General features: G+C 57.1%; 1 protein-coding gene across 6 annotated transcripts in view; it reads left to right on the top strand.

Moving 5' to 3' along the window:
- Positions 1–269: 269 nt before the first annotated feature.
- LRP5 (LDL receptor related protein 5) overlaps positions 270–17274 on the top strand; it is a 103292-nt gene continuing 86287 nt past the window's right edge. For 4 of the 6 annotated variants that reach the window (XM_070488294.1, XM_044762573.2, XM_070488295.1 and 1 more), the window contains exon 1: positions 328–527. In XM_070488294.1, coding sequence (XP_070344395.1) covers positions 464–527 — 64 coding nt within the window. In that variant the 5' untranslated portion in view covers positions 328–463. Of the gene's footprint in view, positions 528–17274 lie in introns of all 6 variants that reach the window. The other 2 variants (XM_044762572.2, XM_044762574.2) reach the window with 2 other exon arrangements.

The raw sequence follows: 17274 nt of genomic DNA on the forward strand, positions 1-17274 counted from the left end.
GCCCTCGGGCCACCCCCCCATCCCCCGCCCCGCCTCCCGTGCCTCAGTTTCCCCATCGGCAAGGCGGGGGTCCCGGCGGCTCTACAGGTGACACACCTGCTTCCGGGACTTGTTCGTCCCGGGGCCCCGCGGGCTGGAAACCCGGCGCGCGCCCCCGCGCCCCCGAGGAGCCCGGGCGGCCGGCCCCCGGGGCTGGGGGGGGCGCGGGCAGGGCCGGGGGCCGGCTCTGGGGGCGCCCGCGGGAGGGCGCGGCCGGCGCGGGGGGCGCGGGCGGGCTGCGGCGGCGGGGGGCGGAGACGCGGCGCGGCTTCCGCTCCCGCGCCCGCCTCCCTCCTCCCCCGTCGTCCTGGTCCGCGGCGCCCGAGGGGGGAGGCGGCAGGCGCCGGGAGCCGCGCGAGGAGCCGCCGCCGCCGCGCCATGGAGCCCGAGTGAGCGCGCGCGGGCCCGGCCGGCCCCGGACAACATGGAGGCGGCGCCGCCCCGGCTGCTGCTGCTCGCGCTCTGCTGCAGCCTGGCCCCCGCCGCGGGTAGGTGGGCGCGGGCCCGAGGGACAATGGCCCGGGCGGTCCCGCGGCCAAGTGCGCGGCGCCGCCTCGGAAGCGACTTGGCAAGTTGGGGGCGAGTTGGGGCGCGCGCCGCGGGGCCCCGCCGCCCCCCGCCGCTCCCCGCGCCCGGGGGCCGCGCGCCGGCCCTTTGTCTCGCCCGCCCGGGCCCCTCCCGGGGACGCCGGGCCCCGTCCCACGTCCCGGGCGGGCGAGCAGGGCGCGCGGGCGGCGCCGACCCCGCCAGGTGCGGCGCGGGCGGGTCCTCACCTGCCCGGGCCCCGGGGCGCGCTCGGAAGTGCCGCCCGCGGGCAGCGGGCCGGGCGAGGCGGCGCCGGGGCGGTGGGGACCCCGGCCCGCGGGCGGCACAGAGCGGGCACGTTCGGCCCGGAGACAGGCCTCGGCGCCCTGCGTCGGGAACTCTTCGGCGAGCCTGTTTCCGATGGCCGCGCGGCCGGCCTGCGAGCTCCGAGAACTGATGCAAGTTGCAAGAGAAAGTTCTCAGCCCGGGCGCCGGGCGGCCTGGCCTGGCGCGCGGCCCCCTTTCATCGGCGTTGCTGTCGGTTTCCAAACGGACTGACACCTGCCAGGTGCCCGGGCGACCCGTCTGGCCTCCGGGGCCCCACACAGTGGCCGCCGATCGCTCGGGGTCCCCCGCGGGGCCCGGCTGCGTGGGGGCCGCCGCGCGGGAGGGCAGCGCGCTCCGGTCTCGGCTCCGCACACCCTGTGGGAGATCGAGGGCTGAGGACCTTTCTCTGCAACTTTTGGTGTGTCCCGAGGGGTGGAGTTGAGGTCAGGAGGACTCAGGAAACCTTAGCGCCCTGTGAAACGCGACACATGTTACTTTAATTTGGAGATTGCCATGTGGGTTTTGAGCAAGCCTCTCCTACCTAAATCCTTCTCTTCGGACGTGAGTGTTTTGTTTTTCTGGAGTGTGGCTGGCCGAGTGGCCGCGGCCAGCGAGTCCTGTGCTCTCTGGGCTACACTTCTGCTGGTGGCAGTGTGTTGGGGGGCGTCCCTCTAGTCCCTTTGTCTGGGCCTCTTTAAGGCTAGCAGCTGTCTCCCTGAATATTTCGAGTGTGGCTCTGCAGGGAGATGTCCTGGCCTGGCTCTGTGGTGGCATTCCCAGGGCCTCGGCCCCTCCATGGAGGTTTGGGGGGCGCAGAGGGGGTGTTTCCCCAAGTCTGCCTGCCTCCCAGCCCGAGCCCAGAGACTGCCTCACCCCAAATCTGTCTTTCCTGGGAGCCTGTTTACGTTTCTCAGCCGCGTCTGATAGCACAACAAGGTGACGACAGAACAATGACAGTGTCTGGGTAGTTCAGGCCAGCCCTGCTCCTTTTCTCTTCCGGAAATGCCTGGATCACGGAGGCAAAAGGGTTTTTTTTTTGGGAAGATGTTTGTTTTAAAGGTGGGGTTGCTCAGCCGGCTACGTTGCCTTTCGCTTTGTCGCAGTTTTGAATTTCCTGTACCTTTTGGGGTGACATTGCTGGAGTCGAACGCCCGTCGGTCGGTCGTGCGGTTCGAGCCCCCACGAGTCACATCTGTGGAGTTCGGTTGTATATGAGACAGAAATAGAGCTGATTATTTTAACGTTAGGAAGTATGTCAACACGAGGATTTTAGAGCCCCGGCTAGTTGTGGCAGTCCTGTCCTAAAATGGGAGCAGAAGGAGGGATCTTTCTGCAGGACGATTTTGACCCTTTTCGATCTGCGATGTCCCACGTTTCTATGTTAGATTTATGCCTCAGTCCGGAGAGAAGCCAGTAAGTTTGTAGTTAATTATTTTTCCTGATTGCTTCCTGTTGCAATTCGAAGCTGTGAGCCCACGGAAATGCCTTTGTTCTTGTGGTCCCGGCGCTGGGAATGGCCTTTGCCAGATCCACGGCCCGGGCCTCTCCCCGCTGGCCCCACAGCACTTGCTCCAGGAGCCCCCCCACCCCCCCAGGGTGGTTCCTGCAGACGCTCACTGCCTGGCCCCCTGGGAGGGCCCAGCAGGTGGGTGTTAAGGAAATGCTGCGTGGAGCCCACTGAGGGAATTCCCCCACAAAGGACCCTCTGCTTTTTAAAGCAGAGCCCGCATACTTTTCACCCTCTCGCTCAGATCCAAGAATTTACCCCGTGCACCCGGGTGAGCCAACATTTGCTGTGGAGATCCCGTCGGAGTTGGAACCCGTTTAATTTCAGCTGCACTGTGTCACCGCTCAGGCATTTAGCAAAATTTGCACGCTGGGATGGGGGGGGGGTGTAGTCAGGTGAGGACTCAGCATGGCTTCCTGCCCTGCGGCCTGGGCTTGCCAGGGCTGAGAGCGGGGACTTGGGGGTCAGACAAGCCTGGGTTTACGCGCTCAATTGCTGTTTGACTTTGCATGACTTACTTAACTTCTCTGTGTCCGGTGTCCTTCCTGGATTCTCTCCCACCCAGGCGGTCGGGAGCGTCGGATGCTGTGTGTGCACCCCTCGGCACCATCCCTGTCCTGGGCGAGAGTCAGGTCGTGGCTGAGCTGCGATGCTCATTGTGTCACGGGGTCCTTGATCTTTCTGGCCTGGGAGGTCTAGAAGCCGTTACCGGGCAGTCTGGATGATTCCTCTGTGCACGACCTTGGATGTTTAGTGCACTGACTTGTTTATTGCTGCAACACGGGGTGAGGGTCCTTGGGAGAGTGTGGACAGGGCCTGAGTGCCTGGGGTCTGATCCCAGCCTTGCTGGTTGCGGTGTGGGGGAGCTTGGGCAGCTGGCTCCACTTTTGTGTGCCTCAGTTTTCTCTTCTGTAAATGGGGCTAAGAATACTCAATCGGGCCAATTCGGGGAGTTAACACCCGCCCGGCGCTGTGTCCGCTCTTAGTGTCGTTCCTCCTTCTCTTGGGCGCCTGGTACCGTGTGAAGCCCTGGGGAGAGAAGAGTGCAGAACGGACAGAATGGCAGATGAGGCTGGGGCTTTGCTGTCGGACTGTCTGTGTGGAGGGGAAGCAGGCAAAGGAAGCCGACGGGCAGCTGTGGGAGAGGGGGCGCGGGGACTCCCCCCCTCACCGGCCCAGAGCCCCGTCCTCGAGGACCGGGTGGTCTCCTCCACGGAGAGAGGCCAGATGATGCTGCGGAGTCTGGATGTGATCCAGAAGGCGATGGAAGCTCCTGGAAGACTTTAGTGAGGGGGGGTAGGAAATGCGGGCTGGAGTCAGGTCTGTATTGGGTGAAAGGTGTGGAATCGATCTTTATTCTTCCTTTAATTAAGGTGAAAATCACATATTATAAAATACAGCGTTTTAAAGGACACAGTTCGACGGTCTGTAGCACATTCTGCGTGTCCTGCAGCCACCGCATCTCTCAAGTTACCAGACTTTTCTGTCACCCCGAAATAAAACTCCATACCTGTGAATCAGTAACTTCCCGTGTCCCCTACCCCCAGCCCGAGGCAGCCACCAGTCTGCTTTCTGTCCCCATGGAGGTGTCTGTTCTGGACGTTTCGTACACGTGGACTCGTACGACACGTGGCCTTTTGTGTCTGGCTTCGTCACTCGTTTAGCATGATGTTTTTGAGGCGGGTCCCCGTCGTAGCGTGGGTCGGTACTCTGTTCCTTTTTATGGCCGAATGTCGTATGGATGGAGCACGTTTTGCTTCTCCATTCACCCGTCAGTGGCTTGGTCTCCGCTGGGGGCCGTGGTGGCCTCATGGGGTTTGCACAGCAGGAGCTGTTTCCAGCTTGGTGGCGACATGGGCACATTTGTTCTTAGAGCCCCGTCTGTGTTCAGAGACGATGGGTGAGAGCTGATGGCAGTGGGAGCCGGGGCGGAGGACAGGCTGGGGGCCAGTGCTGGCCTCAGGGGACGAGGGCTCTGGGAGGTGGACGGAGGGCCACGTTCAATATCGCAGAAGCCCTGAAAGAAACCGGACATTTGTGGCTTAGGAGGCCTCTCGGACAGTCACTTAAGACCCTCTCAAAATGGGGGGGGCTCTGATGGGAGCGAGGGGCTGCATCCAGCCCCTTCCCTTCCCGGGCCTGTTGACACATTGCTCAGAGAGCAGTGGTCTGCTCTGGGACAGACCACCCACGGGCCGTGCTGGGGACCACACGGGTCCAAGAGCTGCCGTGTGGGGGCAGCTGCGGCCACACATGCAGCCGCCCCGGGTCCCGCCCACTGCTCCAGGCTGCCCTCTGCTTTCTCATGAGCTCTGGAGAGCGGGTTGCTGTCTCCCGGCCTCAGTTTCCTCGTCCTCAAAATTGGGATGATGTATCTGCTTGCAGGGCGCTGGTGGGGGTTCAGTGAGCCAGTCTGGGAGGAGGCCCTGGGGGCCCTTCCCTCCAGGGCCTGGTTTCCCTATAAAAGTGCCCCGAGCGAGGGTCAAGGTCGTGGTCACTCTCGTCTAGTTGGGGGCCGGGAGTGGTGGAAGATGTTGGGGGTCTGTGTTTGGCCCTTGTTTGCCCCCGAGGAGTGACTGGCAGTCCTGAACCGGGCTGGAACTCCAGCCAGGAGCAGACCTGGCTGCTGACCCTTCGCCTGCTAGGTGGGGGTCCCCACGTCCCTAAACCAAGTGGGGCCATGTGCCACCCAGGCCGTGCCCTTGCCCATGGTTGTTCTGCCCGTTCTGGAGCCCCGAGCAGCCCTGCTATCCGCTATCTGTTTGCCTCCTGGGCCTCCCTTTGCCCATCACCTGGCCGGGGGCAGATGACACTCCCCTGGTCTGCCCACGGGCTCGCCCCTGGTCACCTCTTTTCTGCTTTAAGGGTACTCTTATTTGTGGAGTCATACAATATTTGTCCTTTTGTGTCTAGCCTGTTTCATTTAGCATAATGTTTTCGAGGTTCATCTAAGTTGTAGCAGGTATCAGAATCCCATTCCTTTTTATGGCTGAGTAATATTCCACTGTACAGATGGAGCACGTTTTCCTTATCCATTCCTCCGTTGCTGGACACTGGTTGGTTCCACCTTTAGATATTGTGAATGATGCTGCTGTGAACATTGCTGGGCAAGTATCTGCTTGAGTCCCTGCTTTCACTTTTGGGGCTGTACCCAGAAGTGGAATTGCTGGATGACGTGGTAATTCTATGTTTACTATTTTGGGGAACCATCAGACGGTCATCTACAGCAGCTGTACCATTTTACATTCCCAGCAACAATGCGCAAGAGTTTGTTTCTCCACGTCCTGGCCAACACTTGCTATTTTCCATATTTTTGGTTCTAACCATCCTAGGAGGTGTGAAGTGGGACCACGTTGTGGTTTTCACATGTGTTTTCCTGATGGCTAATATGTCGAACATCTTTACATGTGCTCGTTGGCCATTTTGTTTTATAGATATGTATATATTGAAATGCAAGATGTACATATAAACAGCTTAAACATTTTCTATGGTACTTCTAGTAAAATGAGCATCTTCTTTTGTTGCCTGTTTTATTTCTCTCCTCAGAGATGGCCGAACCTCTAACACGTATTTTAACATGTTACTTTGTTTTGAACATGTCCTCATATTCTTTACATAAATCCAATCGCTATCATTCTTTTTTTTTTTCTGTAGGAAGATTGGCCCTGAGCTAACATCTATTGCCAATCTTCCTCTTTTTTTTTTTTTTCCCTCTCCCCAAAGCCTCAGCACATAGTTGTATATCCTAGGTGTAGATCATTCTAGTTCTTCTGTGTGGGATGCTGCCACAGCATGGCTTGATGAGCAGTGTGTAGGTCTGCACCCAGGATCTGAACTGGTGAACCCCGGGCCACTGAAGTGGAGCACACAAACTTAACCACTCGGCCACGGGGCCGGCCCCTCTAAAAAAGACATTCTAAAGTCTGTCTTTTTCACTCACTAATGTATCATAAACATTTTCTGTATCTTTACTTTTGGATCTTCATTCTTTTTAAACGTAGTGTTTCCTAGTATGGGTGTATCATACTTCATGGCTGTTACCAAATTGAGGAGCGTTCAGTTTTTTCCATGGGTGGTTGCTATTACAAGGCGTGCTGCAGTGAGCACCTTTGCTTGTGTGTATCTAGGTGCGTGTGCAAGCATTTCTGTGGGACACGTTCCTCGTCAGAGTATGTCCATTTATAGGTTTTCAAAGATGCTGATAAATTCCTCCAAAATGTCTGCACCAGTCTGTACTCCACCAGGCATCTATGAGAGTACGTGCTTGCCTCTATCCTAACGCTGGCAGTTACCAGATTCTATTTTTTTAAATCAATTTGGTTAAAAGTTATAACACATTTTGATTTGCCCTTCCCTCATTGCTGATTGAGTGGCCATTTGTATTTATTTTTCTGCAAATTGTCTACTCTTATCCTTAGCCTATCTTTCTGTCGAGTTGTCTTTTTCTTATTGATTTGCAGGAACTCTTTATTTGTTGTGGACATTAATTCTTTGTTCTGTTTGGTCCAGATTTTTCTTCTGGTCTGTAGCTAGTCCTTCATCCTTGTTTCTGGTGGTTTATTATCATGAAGACATTAAAAAGTTTCATGTTATCAAAACTCTTGGTCTTTTCCCTTATGGCTTCTGGGTTCTGTGCCTTGTTTCTCTGTCCTCAGATTTTAAATACATCTTTCTTTATGTTCTTCCAGGACTGTTACTGTTTTGTGTTTTATATTCAGATATTATTCTGTCTGATTATTTGGGGGGTATATGGTTCGAGGTAGGGATCTGCATTGTCCCTGGTTACACACCCCCTCCCACCCCTGTAAGTGGATAGGGAGATGTCCCAGCACCTTGAGGGAATGGCCCATCCTGTCCCCATTCATTTAAAATGCTGCTCTTTCATGTGCAGTGTCCTCAGATGCTTGGCTCCTTGTTCTGGAACCTTCTGTCCTCCTCCGTTGACCAGCGGGTGTCTTTCTGCACCAGTGTGCTCTTGTTTTAATCTCTGTTGCATCACAATATATTTTAAGATTGATTGTGCAATTCCTCCTTCATTGTTCTTTTTAAAAAAATTGTGTTGACTCTTCTTGTACATTTACTCTTTTGTGATAAACTTTAGAATTAGCTGGTCAGCTTCCATCCTTTGATCTCTTGATCCAGGGACAGTAAATGGTGACATTCAATATGTGTCAGAGGGCTGGACTTTAGAAGTGGTCTCTGACGGCCGAGCTGGTCTCTGGCTGTGGAGATAAACGTGTCTGCTGCCTCGATGGAGCCGGTCATCACGTTTTTGGTTTCCGGTGGCACGTGGAGTACTTCAGAGATGACATTTGTGCTGGATCGCCCGAGCCTTGTGCTTCCTTGCTCACAGCAGCGTCTGCTTGGGAAACAAGCTCTAATGCGGCTAATTCCAGCATTAGCCCCAAGGCAAATATAATTACCGCGTAAATTATCGCTCCCCTCCCCTAGTTTGTTTCAGAACAAAATGTGAGCAACTTTAATTTCTTCCCTGGGCTGCACCCCTCTATTAGCCCAAATGGGGAGGCGTACTACCTGCTGAGCAAAACTCTCAGGAAATTGCTCAATGGGGCGTTAAGAGCCGCCCGAGCGTGTGGCCCGGCCAGAACACGCCTGCCTGGGTGCCTTCCAGACTGTCCGCTCGCAGGCAGCTGCCCCCTCGGCTTCTGCCCTGGGAGGAGCGGGCGGTCTCCGCGATGGGAGCCTGCTTGATGTCCTCGCTGCAAGGTGCTTTCAGAGCAAGACGTGTTCCCGAGCTTGCTTTTGTGGGGGAATGCCGTTTCTGCAAACTTTCCCCGGTGCGAACTTGGTCCCCAAAAGGAGACCGAATCAGGGGAGTCGGGGTGCAGGGGGTGCTGGCCTGGCCTCCCCGGATTCCTCCTAACTCAGGCTGGAAGCTTCGAGCCGACCCCAACACCTGTTCTTTCTCTGCCGCCCGGATGCAGGCCCCGTCTCCGTTCCTTCCCACACTCGGGACAGCCTGCTGTGCTCGTTTCCTCCCCGACGCGGCCCCCCTGGCTCTGAGGCCTCACCTGGAGGCCCCCACAGTACTCGCTCTGTGGAAGACTAGATTCCGAGTGGAGGACCCCATCCGCTTCTACTTGGTCTCCTTGCTTTCTAGAACCTTCCTTTGCCCATTTATCTTTCACTGTGGCCAGATTAATCTTTTTAAACCTGGTTTCATCCTGTCCATCCCTTTCTCAGAAAACGACGCTGGTTTCCCAGTGTCTGAAGATGGAACTTTTTTTTTTTTGGAGGAAGATTAGCCCTGAGCTAACATCTGCCGCCAATCCTCCTCTTTTTGCTGAGGAAGACTGGCCCTGAGCTGGCATCCATGCCCATCTTCCCCTACGTTATACGTGGGACGCCTGCCACAGCATGGCTTGACAAGCGGTGCGTAGGTCCACACCCGGGATCCGAACTGGTGAACCCTCGACCACCGAAGTGGAATGTGCACACTTAACTGCTGTGCCACCAGGCCGGCCCCTGAATTTGGAACTTTTGGGCCCAGCATTCCGTGCTGCTCTGAGCTGGCTTTAGCCCTCTCCTCTGCTCTCAGGGGTGAGTGCTTCCCCAGCCAGATGCGTCTCCTTGGAGTCCGGAACCTTCCATGATCCACCCAGCCTGGAGGGCCTTGGGGACTGAGGCCATCTTCATCCTTGTCCCTCCACCTCTGGCATGGTGTCTGGTGTGCAGGAGCTGTCTTGAGGGTTCCCGAGGCCTCGTCCATCCGGGGAGCAAATCTCATCCAACCTTACTTCCTCCGGCCCCTGAATCTCCTGAGTCGTGAGCTCCCCCCCCCATCCTGAAATTCGACCCTCTGTTTCCCAGATTGCAGAATGCCTGTCCTGCTCTGTGGCAGAAGGCTTCTGGGGCCAAGCGTGGGACCCCCTCCCCCAGAAAGAGCCCCTATTTCTGAGGTATGGACTCTGAGAAGGCCTGCGTTTTACTTGGAGAAACCCAGTACATCCCAGACGTCCTTGCCTGTGAAGTCCTGTGTCCATGTAATACCCCCTCCCCCCCGCCTTCCACAGCCCAGACTCTGAGATGTCCCAGTGGGGCTTGGCACCTGCACCCTTTACCCGTCATTTTCATCATTTTTCAAAAAACTTCCTATGAACATTTTCAATCATGTAAAAATTAGAAATAATAGTATGATGAATTTTTATGCCAAAAAAAATGCTTTTGCTGCTTTTAAGTTGTAAGGATGGAGTAGGTAGCTGCGTGAGGGGTATTTTCAAGGAGCTTTCAGGAATTTAAGCACGGAGAGAGCGTTGCCCCGTTGAGTGTCTGACGCTTGCTCCAGCCGAGTTGTCACTGCCTGGCTCTCTGTGGGTTTGCCGCAGGGCCCGCGTCACTCCTGCATCCAGGGGGTGCTCCCACATGCTGTATCGTGGGTGGGTGGGCAGTGCCCAGCTCCCGACCCTGGCCGCTGTGGGCCTCCCCATCTGCTGCTCTCTCCTTCAGGATGCACCCCACGCCTGCTGTGGCTGCTCCAGCCCACAGTCCTTGCCTGGCTCTCTGCTGTGGCTCTTACGTTGGGCGGCATCAGTGAACTGTTGACTGCCTGCTCGGTGTGCCATGCTGGGGGGTGTGTGCTGCCTGTCATGGTGTCACCAGCGTTTGCACAGTTCTTGGCTCACAAGGGCCAAGATGCGGGATCGCTAGCCCTGCCAGGGAGCACGCCGCAGTGCAGGGGACCCATGTTGTCCACCCCTCGCCTGGAGAGGAACATGGGCCTGGTCATCTTGGTGCAGGCTGTGGCCAGAGCATTGCCTCTCCCTGCAGAGCAGACGACCAGCTGGCCTAATGTCTGTGAAGAGAGCGGCCCTGTCTCGTGTCACCCTTTAGCGGGGCTCCCAACCTGCTGGGCTGGGTCCAGAGCGCTGTGTCCACGGGGGAGGCTCAGAGATGGGGTGTGCCCAGCGTGGGCCCATCTGCTGCTTGGGGTGGTCTCTGCCTGTGTCCCCCAGACCACGTGCAGCTGAGCTGGTGGAACAGCCCAGCGCGGATTCTCATATTTTCAGTTACTGCCCCTGCTTCTTCTAGAAGGCGCTTGAGCAGCGCTCGCTCTGCTTTGTACGGTTGGGGACGTATGGAGAGTCACTCAAGACGAAACAGCAGAACAAAGAACACTTTCCATCCTCTTGGCTACCGGTTCTAGTTTTTAAAACACCTTCCCTCTGTTTTAGAGGGTTTTATCCTTTCAAGGAAAGTCTGTTTGTTAAGGAATAACCTTTTCTGCTTTTCCATCCCAGACGTGCACGATGGCGCTTGTCAGATCTGTAAACCGGCAGAAGCAGCTGCGGGCGGGCTTTCCTTTCTTGCTGGGTAGTTTCCATTTGGCTTTTCAGCATTGAAAGCGCCTCTCGGAGCTGGTGTACCTGGTGGCCCCTTGGGCTGTGACCTTGGGCTGGGGAGAGCTAACTGGGAGGCTGAAGCGGCATGTGCTCTTGGATCTAAGCGGGTCTGGCCGCGAGGTGGGCGCTGGGCTTTGGGTGGGACCCCACCCCACCACGTGCGCCACCCCTGACTCCTGGGGCGGCTCCCCCCGTGCCTCCAGGGTCGTGTTAGGGAACTGCCGGACCGCGAGCCTGTGTGGCGAGAGTTTTCCACGCTCTCCAGGCGGTTCATCACTCATCTGATCTTACCACAGTAAAGGTTTCGGGTCTCTCCTGCGTGGCTGGGGTCTCAGGGCATGTTGTGTCTTCGATGGGGAAACTGACAGGTTCGAGGTTTTTCCAAGCTTCCCTGGCCTGTGTCAGCAGGCTGGTGATGCTGATGGGGATGCTGAGTTGGGGATACCTTCTGACCTGTGATGTTGGGGATGCCTTCCGATCCGTGATCTGGGAGGGCCTCGAGTGACAGGAGATGCATTTGGTTAAAGTGTCCCCCTCCTGCTCTTTATAGGTGTGAGGAGGACAGGCGGGCCTCGTTCCGGCCTCGTTCCGTTCTGGCCTGCCTGTGGTGCCTCAGGCCAGCTTGGTCTTGGGGTGGACGCTCTGGAAGGCCCCCTACCATGGCGCACATGGCACGGTGTGTGCTTCCCTCTAGCAGCCACACCCAGTGCCGGCCTCAGTGGAGCTGCTGCCTTGGGCTCCCCTGGACCGAGGACACGCTGAGCCCCCCGCCCCCTTCCCTGCTGGCCCCCCCAGGTTTGCCGTGAACAGCTGAGGGGGCTTCCGGAGGAATCCCAGCAGCCAGCCTGGGGGTCGTGGGGGCCTCTGGCCCAGCCTCCCAGGCCTGGAATCCTGGGGCGTATGCAGGCCCCATCCCACCTGTTCCAGCTTGGCTCACATTCCTGGCTGCACTCTCAGCTCTGAGGCCTTGGGCAAGCCAGTTCGTTCCTCCGGGCCTCAGTTTCCTCACCTGTCGGGGGTTGGTCACAGTGCCCCCACATAGACACACCTGAGGATGCAGTGAGGCAGGGCTGGAACGCTCTTAGCATGGGGCCGGCTCCTGGTGAGCACTCGATAATTATTAGCTATTAGGATTATTATGGCAATCATAATTGTTATTCTCCAGGGAGAGAGCCCTCAGGGCATTCTGGAACCGGGTTCAACTCCAGCTGAGAGGTGGCTTGGCAGAAACCGTCCCAGCCTGGACCGCTCAGTCCATCATCAATTAGAAGGTGGGGTGTCGAGTTGCATTCGTTGCCGGATGGAACTCTGGCACCAAATTGGCTTCCTTGTTCAGGTAAAGCCTGCGTCCTTTTCAAAACCGGGCTCTGGGAGCCCTGGGCCCTGGGGAGCAGGTGCAGGGGTCTGAGGGCAGCGCCCCTCCTCGGACCTCTGCTTGGTCAGAGGTGTGGCTGGGGGTGGGGGGCGTCTCTGCTTCCTTCCCTCGTCTGGAGGCCACCTGCCCCTTTGTAGGTGTTGCTAGCGCACCCCCGCCTCTCCCTGCTCAGAGGCAGTTGTTAGGGACCTTGCTTTCTCTGTGCCCTGTTGCCTTGCTCCTGACAGCCTGCTAACGGGCCAGCCTGGCTGACTCAAGGGGCCGGGGCCTCCTCTCCGGCAGGCTCCCTGCCCCACGCTGGCTAGCAGCCCCCTCCTGTCCCCTTGTTCCCCCCTCAGACCAAGGTCCCTGCTCCATGTGGCTTCCCCAGCTACTGCTGACCGGGCTCTGCACCCAGGAGGTGCTCCAGAATTAGGGAGAAATGCTGCTGCCCCGTCCACGGGCGAGTCTGGGTCTCTAACGCGGGGGAGCCCCCCTCGCTCTCTTCTGCGCCTGCCTCATGAGAGCAGCCCCCCGCAGCCCTGCACCCCAGCTTCCCCTGCACCTGCCCTCGGCCGCCAGCCCGCGGCCCCGCCCGGCCCCTCCTTGGCCTGGGCAGGCTCCTGGCTTTGCGGACTTCCTGTTGTTGCCTCTAGCCCGGGAGTAATTTATGCCTCTCGCAGATTGTGCTGATTTGCTGCCATGTGCCCAGCACAGATCTAGGCCCCCGGGGACAGGATGAGCACTGGGATGGCATGCTCTGACAGGAGGCCAGGGGTAACCGGACCGGAGGTGAGGGCCACGAAGGGTGAGCGCCTCTTCCCTCCTGTGCCTGCACCGACCCGGCTCCCTCGGGGTCAGTCTCTCCCTCTCCCTGCAGCGTTTGCCTCCTGCTGCCTGGAGGGTTATCCTTCCACCTTCAAGCCAGCCCTGGGGGCGCATCTCCGTGGACCCTGGTGAGGCTCAGAGTAGGCCGTGGGTTTGCAGAGTGACCCGTTGGGGGCAGGTGCTCCCTCCTTGCACCCTGGAACTCGGGGCTCACTGTGCGACAGGGGCCTTAGGCCCCATCACGTAGGAGAAGGTAGCTCCACGCTTAGAGCCCCTGAGGCACCCGGAAAGCTCACGTGGTCCCTGCGAGGGGGTCCCCAGGAGAGTGTGGAGTCACGCTCCTGGGGTGCTGTGTGGCTTTAGTGCCCCCATACTACAAATACGGACACTGAGTCTAAGGAGAACCCGGGCCTGGCTCAGTGTCACGCAGGGATGGTGATCTTCTCTGCCCACCCTGGCAGGTGGGGGCCTCTGGGGTGGGCGCCCCAGAGACGAACAGAGGGCTGTTGACCTCCAGCGCAGCCCATTCTGCTTTCTGGGAACTGCTGTCTCTGCTGAGCAGGAGCAGTGTGGAGCGTCAGGCTGCAGCGTGCATCTCTGTTCCACTTCCTCTTCCTGAGGACGGAGGGGTTGTCCTGGAACACAGGACCCGGGGGTGTGGTCTGGTTGGGGGAGGTCACGGTCCTGAGGGGACCCAGACAGAGGCTGAGGGGTCGGGCTTACTCCTGTGTGTGGGGACTGTCTCTGGCATGCCTCTTGGGGGGGGGGGGGGGCGGCGCGTCCACCGTGTGGATGCTGCTCCCGCATCTGACGCTCCTGCACAGAGATCATTCCACTGGCTCATGAGGCAAAATGACTGAATATCAGGTTGTGTGGAAAGAACCAGTGTATTCGATCTCCCCTGTCACTGATTTGCAGGGTGTGACTCGGGGCAGGTTACCTGGGTCCCCTTGTGCCTCAGTCTCCTCGTCTGTGAAAAGAGGTGACGTGGTCCCACCTCCTGTGAGGACTGATGCCAGGTACGAGGAGCAGCTCACACACGCCACGACCCAGGAAAGGTGGTCCAGCACGGAGAAACGGGCGTCTCACCAGGCGCAGGGAGACAGGGAGATGGGGGCCGACCCCTCTCCAGGTCTCTGGCGAATTCTCTTTCCTCTTTATGTACCTGTGTGCAGAGTCCCCGCCCCCTGGAAGAGCTCACCTAGGACCCTGCGGAGTTAGGACACTCCAGACCCGACGCTTAGCTTGGTTCCCAAGATAACTGGAGCTGGTCCTCAGCGCTCAACCTTAGAGGCAGCCCCCAAACCCACATAAATATATGGAATCAAAAAATGTCAGCTCCACAGAGAATGTCAGCACGCTGAGATGCTTCCGCAGGGACAGGGAGGCAAGAGGTTAAAAGCAAGCCACAGCAACGATCGTTTTTTTCTTTCACCCCGTGGTTTTCGTCTGTCCAGCTCGCTCAGTGGGCTGGAGGTGTCCCGACCCAACTTTGTTGTTCGGCTCCTGAGGGCAGCCTCCGGGCCTCGACACCCAGGTGGCCAGTTTTTTCCAGGAACAGTGGATCATTTGAAAGCAGAGCCTGCCCGTTTTGCCCCGTAAAAAGGAGATTTTGTAGAGTGATAATCAATTTGGCACTTCTTTATGATGGTTATTTTTTTGCAACACTTAAAGAAAATAAAAGCTGGTACAAAGGTATGTTTGTTTCTGAAATGTGTTTCCTTTCCCAGATGCTCTTTTCTGCCAATTCCAAAATGCATTCTGAGCTCAGTTCTCCAGTTTCCTCTCTGCGGGGCAGAACAATGAGATGCCTGTAACCACACTGGGAAAACGCCGGTGTCCTCGCCAGCGGGCCTGGGGGGAGGGCTGGGACCATCCCACCTTCTCCCGCCTCGGTGGAAATGGCCCGTCTGTGCCAGCCCAGTTAGAGACCCCGGCTGCCAGCCGGGGGTTTGGTGCTCTGCTTGCTCATGGTGGTGATTTGCAGGGTTGTGGCTTGGAGGCACCGCCATCTGCGCCTCTGCTCTGGGTCCTTGGCTTTGCTGTGGCCTGGTGCTAGATTCTCGTATCTGTGTTGTGTTGATGGACTCTGGGACTTGGTCCTGTCTGTTCCCTGGAGTTGATCTGGTCCCTTTCCTCCTCTTTGTGTCTCCCTGGCGTCAAATACTGGTCCCCACCCGAAGGGCAGGTCTCCAGGAGACAGTGCAGATGCAGAGTGGGTTGAGGACCAGGTCGATCCAGGCGGGCATCACCAGAGTCCAGCGGGGGCTCAGGTCCTGCTTTGCTTGAGATGGAGTGCTGTGTTCTCCTTGGGGAAGCTGTGAGCCACACATGTGCACACACACAGAGTACCCTTAGAAGTGCCTCCTTGGTTGATTTCCAAGGACAGCCAGAGACCCATATAGGCTTGCCGTTAGTGTGGTTTTGATGCTGGTCTCCATTAAGAACCACCTTTATGGGGCCGCTTTATTTGGGGTGTGCATTTAATGAAAATCTTTATTTCTTGATCAATTTGTCCTGCCTTGGAACGCCCGAGATACAAATGTCTAGACTTAATGGGCAAAAATAGCTAACATTTATTGCAAATTTACAGTGTACTAGACAGGTTCTCAGACATTCATTGATTGACTCCTTTATTCCTTCCCACCGCTCTGGGGGCCAGGGCCATCACTTCTCCCGTTATAGATGTGAGGAAACTGAGGCTGGGAGACCCTGAGGACTGAGGCTCCAGTGTCTACCTCTTAATTGCTATTTGAATTATAAAAGTTTTCTTTTGTCCATAGAGGAAATCAGCTGAAGGGCCCCCAGTGCATTTAAATAAGCATCATGGTGAGTCCTGGCCCAGGCCTGTCTCCTCGTTTGACATATGTGGCAACTGAGGCCTGGGGAGGGGCGGTCTCTTGTGTGGTCCCGACTCCGATACCGACCTGAGCGGCCACCTGGGGTCTGTTCCAATGGGGCCTCGGGACTTTGGGTCAAAGCTGCTGGCTCGCCTTCTCCCAGAATGGACCGGCAGAGTCAGCCCCCCGGGACCCCCAGGTCAGTCTCCATCCCAGGACCGTTTCTCTCCATCTCTGCCGTGGCCTTGGGCCGCTTCCAGGAGCCTGGCAGGCTGGGAGCCATTGAACTGAGATGGTATGTAATCAGAATGCTATATTTTGTCGAAAATAAGAATGTTAGCAACGGGCTGGTTTCTGGCAAGTCAAACCGGGACTCTGAAATACATATTTTTTCCCTGCACTGCCCTAAACCTTCTAATTAGTGAAAACGCACATTCGCAGACATAAATCACATGTCGTATTCCCTAAAAACTTGTGCTAGGTATCGTGGAGTTGGTGACATTCCACAGTTGCTAAATTAGGGCTTGCGGGGCGAGTACATGCGTGCATGTGTGTCAGAGAGAGGGAGAGCACGGGAGAGACAGAGTGGCCATTGGTGAGCCCTGGCCACCCGTTTCCTTCCCTCTCAGGCCCTTGGGCCTCTGCTTCCGGCTCCATCAGCACCTGCACAGCCACTGTGCTGAAATGTATATATTCACCCAATTAAAACATAATTAGTAGGGAAGTCGCTTCCAGGGGAAAGCACTTTCCCTCACAGGAAAACCTCTGCTGTGCAGCGTTCGTAACTAGACCCCGACTCCCACCACTAATGGGCTCCACTGAGGGACTCGGTTTGGGAAAAGACGATTTGTCTCTGGGAACTGGCTCCAGTGTGGGCCATTCCCTCCCCTCACTGGAGTGTGGACCAGACGCCGGCCAGCACCTGGGAACCTGCACTGGGGGCTCCGTAGGCTTCTAGGGCTGCAGGTGAGCCCTCCGCCTGGGGCTCCTGGTTGGTTGGGGTCATTCTGGCCGTGCGCTGTGTGGGTGGGGTGTCAGGTTTTCATTGGCACGGACCAAGGTCCTGCGCACCGTTGGGTCATTTGTATGTGGGGTGATTTGTTGCAGACGATGTCCCAGTGACCAGATGGGGAAAGCCCCTTCATCGAGGCTGACGGCCACCGGCTGTGTCCAGGAGGTGGCCCCTCACAGCTGCTGCCTGGCGTGGGGAGAGTGGGACACTGAGGCAGCTTCTGGTCTGTGGAGGCCCCCAGCCTCTGTGGACATTAGTCTTCTTGTCCTTGGAGGTGGGGAGGAGGCCGCTGGGGGGCCAAGCTGCAGATTGCCAACCTTCCCGGATCTGTGGTGCCTTTGCAGATGTATCTTACTCAGTTTTACTATGTGTTTTCCATTTCGCTTTGCCTACAGGTGGGGGTTTTCCAAATTATTTTCCCTGAGTCAAAACTAAAAAATGTTCTATGATCAGATACATGTGGACAATCCCGGGATCTGGGA

The sequence above is a fragment of the Equus asinus genome, chromosome 17 (assembly GCF_041296235.1).
Source record: "Equus asinus isolate D_3611 breed Donkey chromosome 17, EquAss-T2T_v2, whole genome shotgun sequence".
Classification (NCBI taxonomy): domain Eukaryota; kingdom Metazoa; phylum Chordata; class Mammalia; order Perissodactyla; family Equidae; genus Equus; species Equus asinus.